The 6,276-nt window shown below is 26.2% G+C and overlaps 1 protein-coding gene across 1 annotated transcript in view; it reads left to right on the top strand.

The window, feature by feature from the left end:
• LOC134198358 (CARD- and ANK-domain containing inflammasome adapter protein-like) overlaps positions 1-5,732 on the top strand; it is a 32,424-nt gene extending 26,692 nt beyond the window's left edge. Inside the window, exons 10-13 of the mRNA XM_062667735.1 lie at positions 3,297-3,364; positions 3,513-3,684; positions 4,419-4,687; positions 5,336-5,732. Coding sequence (XP_062523719.1) covers positions 3,297-3,364; positions 3,513-3,684; positions 4,419-4,687; positions 5,336-5,566 — 740 coding nt within the window. The 3' untranslated portion in view covers positions 5,567-5,732. The remainder of the gene's footprint in view (positions 1-3,296; positions 3,365-3,512; positions 3,685-4,418; positions 4,688-5,335) is intronic.
• Positions 5,733-6,276: the final 544 nt, after the last annotated feature.

Genomic DNA, 6,276 nt, shown 5'->3' with positions numbered 1-6,276 from the left:
TAAATTAATATATTAGTAATAAATCAATGAATTGTTAATAAATTAAGAAATTATTAATAAATCAATAAATTATTAATAAATCAATAAATTAATAATAAATTAATAAATTAGTAATAAATCATTAAATTAGTAATAAATCAATAAATTATTAATAAATTAATAAATTAGTAATAAATCAATAAATTAGTAATAAATCAATAAATTATTAATAAATAAATAAATTAGTAATAAATTAATATATTAGTAATAAATCAATGAATTGTTAATAAATTAAGAAATTATTAATAAATCAATAAATTATTAATAAATCAATAAATTAATAATAAATCAATATAATAATAAATTAATAAATTAGTCTTACATCAATAAATTAATAATAAATAAATAACTTGTTAATAAATCAATAAATTATTAATAAATCAATAAATTAATAATAAATCATTAAATTTGTAAATAAATAAATAAATTAGTAATAAATTAATAAATTAGTATTAAATTAATAAATTAGTATTAAATTAATAAATTAGTGAGAAATCAGTAAATTGATAATAAATCAATATATTATTAATATATTAATAAATTGGTAATACATCAATAAATTAGTAATATATCAATAAATTATTAATAAATTAATAAATTATTAAATACATTATTAAATACATAAACTAGTAATAAATCAATAAATTATTAATATATCAATAAATTAGTAATAAATTAATAAATTAGTAATAAATCAATAAATTAGTAATAAATGAATAAATTATTAATAAATCAATAAATTGTTAATAAATCAATAAATTATTAATAAATCTATAAATTATTAATATAACAATAAATTAATAATAAATCAATATATTAATAATAAATTAATAAATTAGTAATAAGTCACTAAATTAGAAATAAATCAATAAATTATTAATAAATTAATAAATTATTAATAAATCAATATATTATTAATAAATCAATAAATTAATAATAAATCAATATATTAATAATAAATTAATAAATTAGTCTTAAATCAATAAATTAATAATAAATAAATAACTTGTTAATAAATCAATGAATTATTAATAAATCAATAAATTAATAATAAATCATTAAATTTGTAAATAAATAAATAAATTAGTAATAAATTAATAAATTAGTGTTAAATTAATAAATTAGTATTAAATTAATAAATTAGTGAGAAATCAGTAAATTGATAATAAATCAATAAATTATTAATATATTAATAAATTGGTAATACATCAATAAATTAGTAATATATCAATAAATTATTAATAAATTAATAAATTATTAAATACATTATTAAATACATAAACTAGTAATAAATCAATAAATTATTAATATATCAATAAATTAGTAATAAATTAATAAATTAGTAATAAATCAATAAATTAGTAATAAATCAATAAATTATTAATAAATCAATAAATTGTTAATAAATTAATAAATTATTAATAAATCAATAAATTATTAATATAACAATAAATTAATAATAAATCAATATATTAATAATAATAAATTAATAAATTAGTCTTAAATATATATTAGTAATAAATATATTAGTAATAAATCAATGAATTGTTAATAAATTAATAAATTATTAATAAATCAATAAATTATTAATAAATCAATAAATTAATAATAAATCATTAAATTTGTAAATAAATAAATAAATTAGTAATAAATAAATAAATTAGTAATAAATTAATAAATTAGTATTAAATTAATAATTAGTGAGAAATCAGTAAATTGATAATAAATCAATAAATTATTATATATTAATAAATTGGTAATACATCAATAAATTAGTAATATATCAATAAATTATTAATAAATTAATAAATTATTAAATACATTATTAAATACATAAACTAGTAATAAATCATTAAATTATTAATAAATAAATAAATTAATAATAAATCAATATATTAATAATAAATTAATAAATTATTAATATATCAATAAAATAGTAATAAATCAATAAATTAGTAATAATTCAATAACTTGTTAATAAATCAATAAATTATTAATAAATCAATAAATTAATAATAAATCAATAAATTTGTAAAATAATAAATAAATTGGTAATAAATTAATAAATTATTAATAAATTAATAAATTAGTGAGAAATTAGTAAATTGATAATAAATCAATAAATTATTAATACATCAATAAATTAGTAATAAATCAATTTATTAGTAATATATCAATATATTATTAATAAATTAATATATTAGTAATAAATCAACAAATTGTTAATAAATCAATAAATTATTTATAAATCAGTAAATTAGTAATAAATCAATATAATAATAATAATATAATAAATTAGTAATAAATCAATAAATTAATAATAAATCAATAAATTAGTAATAAATAAATAAATTAGTGGTAAATCAATAAACTATTAATAAATTAATAATATAGTAATATATCAATAAATTATTAATAAGTTAATAAATTAGTAATAATCAATAAATTATTAGTAAATCAATAAATTAGTAATTAATCAATAAATTATTAATAAAGAGGCATGAGATAATTGGCAGCAACTTACACACAAATTCTTATCTCGACTCGGGAATATATATAAGTTCCTTGTCTTTGATTGGCGTGTACAAAACTGCTGGCTTGGCAGTAACATCATACAGCAGACGGATACGTTGAGCCTTGGTGTCCAGTTTCAGGGCTGCGTCATTGTCAGTGCCCCTGGTCAAGCTTCAGGTGGATTGAACGGCTGGCCCTTAAACCTCCACGTAGCGCATGGAGGCCCTGTCTCTCTATATCTCCGTAACTGACAGTATTGCCGATCCAACGAGGTGGAGGGCTTAACTTTTGGCAATTCTGTGTGTGTGTGTTTGTTGGTGTGTGTGTGTGTGTGTGTGTGTGTGTGTGTGTGTGTGTGTGTGTGTGTGTGCGTGCGTGTGTGTGTGTGTGTGTGTGTGTGTGTGTGTGTGTGTGTGCGTGTATGTGTGCTTGCGTGTGTGTGTGCGTGCGTGTATGTGTGCTTGCGTGTGTGTGTGCGTGCGTGCGTGCGTGCGTGTGTGCATTTGGGTGTGTGTGTGTGTGTGTGTGCGTGTGTGTGTGTGTGTGTGTGTGTGTGTGTGTGTGTGTGTGTGTGTGTGTGTGTCAATGTGTGTCAATGTCTACTCTGTGTAGTCTGGTCAAATGTTAATTTTGTATTGATTACTATATTATTATCACGTTTGATAAGTGATAGTAATAAACAGAAATTTGATTAACAAAATATAATTTAATTAATTTTACATCTCTACTTTTTGTGTTTGCAGGTCGTACAAGCTCAACAGCAACAGCATCAAATGTTTGTCCATCTACACCAGTGACACAGAGAATGAGGGTCGGCTAATTACTTTTGTATTGATGTTTGGTAGTTGATTTTAAGTATTGCGTGGCGGTGTCGATTTGTGATATTTCCTACAGTGTAACTGCCTAGAACATTGCTTGCTATAAACATCAATAGTAAGAATTTCTGTTGTTTTACACAGACCACTACACCTACACAACAATCTCCAAGACAAGTGGCTGGAAAAGGAGATGAACGGTTAGTAGAGCAGCTGATACAACAAATAGAACAACTGAGAAATGAAGGTTCAGAAAAAGATAGAGAAATTGCTGAAATGAGAAAACAAAATTCAGACCGACAGACCGCATTGAGAGGTGAGAGACTGCAGAGAGAAAATTTAGTTACTTATACGTAATATTGATTTGGTTATGTCAATATGGATTCTTATTTGTCAAATAGCAAACAATTAAACAAAATATTCAATGTCTTGTTTGCCACAGTCCAGACTTTGTCAATGCCATCAAATGGTGTGGCTGTACAAGACAGTGAAACCAGGATTTCACTTTCACTTTAGTTCATCAAGGCATGTCTGGCTGGAGTGGAGAATATTAACCAGTTAAACAGCAACTACAGGAAACTACCAGACAGTTTATACTGTTCTGTAAAGTTTGAGACCTTTTTAATTCATTTATATGAAACATTTTCAAAGATTTCTTATGTGACTACAACAATGCTGACAACCTCAATTTAGAAGGTAGTGCAAAAGCAGCTTCCAGTTGAATAGAATACAGAAAGTATAAAGAATATTTGAGATCCTTTTCTTGTTTGTATGATATCAAACAGGAAATCAGATCTGCAGAGTCTCTAAGGTGCATTGCTATACATTGAGGAGAGACTTCAGGATTTCTAAAGATGTTGTTTCATTAGTTCACGACATGACCAAATGAGATCTTATGTAATGTATTTAATAAAATAATAACTGAAAGTAATAATGGTTCAAGTGTGAGCATGAGTATTGATATAATTCCCCTGGGTAAGGAACTTGCAATACATTTCTTTTAGTTTTGATTAGTGTATGCCGCACCCATTTATTTCAGTTTTGATCTAGTGGATGGCAAAGTGGAGGAAACGTCAAATGACGACAACATTGCAAGTGACAAAAAAGACGATGTGCGACGACAGAGATTTGTGCTGTTAGTGGTTCTGCTCTGTGTTGGCACTGTTGTCCTTGCAGTAGTCCTACAACGAATTACATACACAACAGATCACAGTATTGATACGTCACATCGTGAACCTACTCGAATTCGTGAAAAAGCAGCAGTACCGTTAGCTACAGACTCAGACGCTGACCAAGTTACATCTGTTGAACTTTTAAAGGTTAGTGCTTCAACACTCTAGTGTCTTTTGCATGCTTTTTACTAACACAAAGTACAAAAATGCAAATCCCACCTAGTATGATTAGCTAGAGAGAAGACTCTATACTTAATTGTATTTAATTAATTGACTCACGTGTTCCATGCAATAATGCTCTTACTGCTTGCATGATATTGAGTCTAGACGCTGTTAGTCCAACATTGACGTTTGCCACCGCTGGTTATTTATGGTTGAGCAGCGCTGTTCAAAACGTCTTTAGTATGGCAAAGAGCAGTCAAACAACCCTAGTAGACAGACTAACAAAATACTAGACAGTACAGTCCAACCGAGGCAATTGATGTAAACTTAGAATTGTTTATAAATTATTTTATTATTAATATTAATAAAACTACAATAAACTATATAAATTTTATCAGAAAATTTTTACTCGTGACAGGAACACGCCCATTTTTCCTATGGAAGGCATGCAACCACCTCACTGCCTAATGCCTATAGCTATGCCTTTGCAGATACCTTGTGCTAATTAAGTCGTAGAGGTGTAAGGAACAGGCCAATCAGTCCTCTAGATGTAGAATCAGAAAGTAAGACTTTAGTTAAGTTTTGGTATTAGTACTATTGATCAAATTCAATTTCTTGTTGTTTCCTTAACAGATTGCTGTCGAGGCAGGATCTCATTGGCATTCATTTGGCATTCATCTGGGCTTCAGTGGTGAAACTCTTAGACAGTATGAGAAACAGTTCAACGAGGCAGCTCGTCTTCTCTTTGAGATTCTTGACAATTGGCGGAAACAGAAAGGCAAACAAGCAACAAAGAATGCAGTTTTGGAAGCTTGCAGACAAGCTGGTGTTAGAGGGGCATGTGAAAGGGTTTTTATAAGATAAGATTCTGACATCTTTCTTTACAATTGTTGTAGCTCTGTTAAGTTATGGGAGCACAAAGAATTGGGCTGTGACACACATCACAATTCCTTGTCTCTTAGCTAACGTTGTTTTTAAATTATTTGTAAACGACAATCAATCATCAATCTGTTGATAACGTGTACATAAAAACGAATAAATTTAGTACGTTTCTAACGTAAGCTACTGCTCGAGATTTTTTTATCTGAATGTTACATGCGAAAAACTGCTGTAGACGAGATATATCATGCAGTTTGATTGTTTTGCTCACGTTTCTATAAATTGAGTTAGTTAATTAAGTTAAGATTACCTCCAACGTTTCAACAGCAAAACTTCATTTCCGTCAGTTGATACCATGATGGCTTAATTAGTTAATTAGCGACCACAGTATACCGTAATATAAACATCAAAGAGTAGTCCCAAAGTTTTCAGAGAGTTTGTGAATTCAGCTCGCGCGCACAGAGACGGAGGCTCAAGCGACTACGTAGAAATCAACCATGTCTAGAACTAGACGACTGCCTGCCCATTTTCTAATATTTTTAGAATTTTAATGGCCTATTGTATAAATTCTGTTATTGTACTGGAGAGCTGCATGCATTCTTCTTGTAAACGATCGTCTATCTATAGAGTCTATAAATACAAATAGATACAAAAAGGTATAACAACGTGGACATGATGAGTTAGTGTTAGTATAA

This window comes from Corticium candelabrum, chromosome 2 (assembly GCF_963422355.1).
Source record: "Corticium candelabrum chromosome 2, ooCorCand1.1, whole genome shotgun sequence".
Lineage (NCBI taxonomy): Eukaryota > Metazoa > Porifera > Homoscleromorpha > Homosclerophorida > Plakinidae > Corticium > Corticium candelabrum.
The sequence above is the reverse complement of the archived record's forward strand: the minus strand, read 5'-3'. Positions and strand labels throughout refer to the sequence as shown.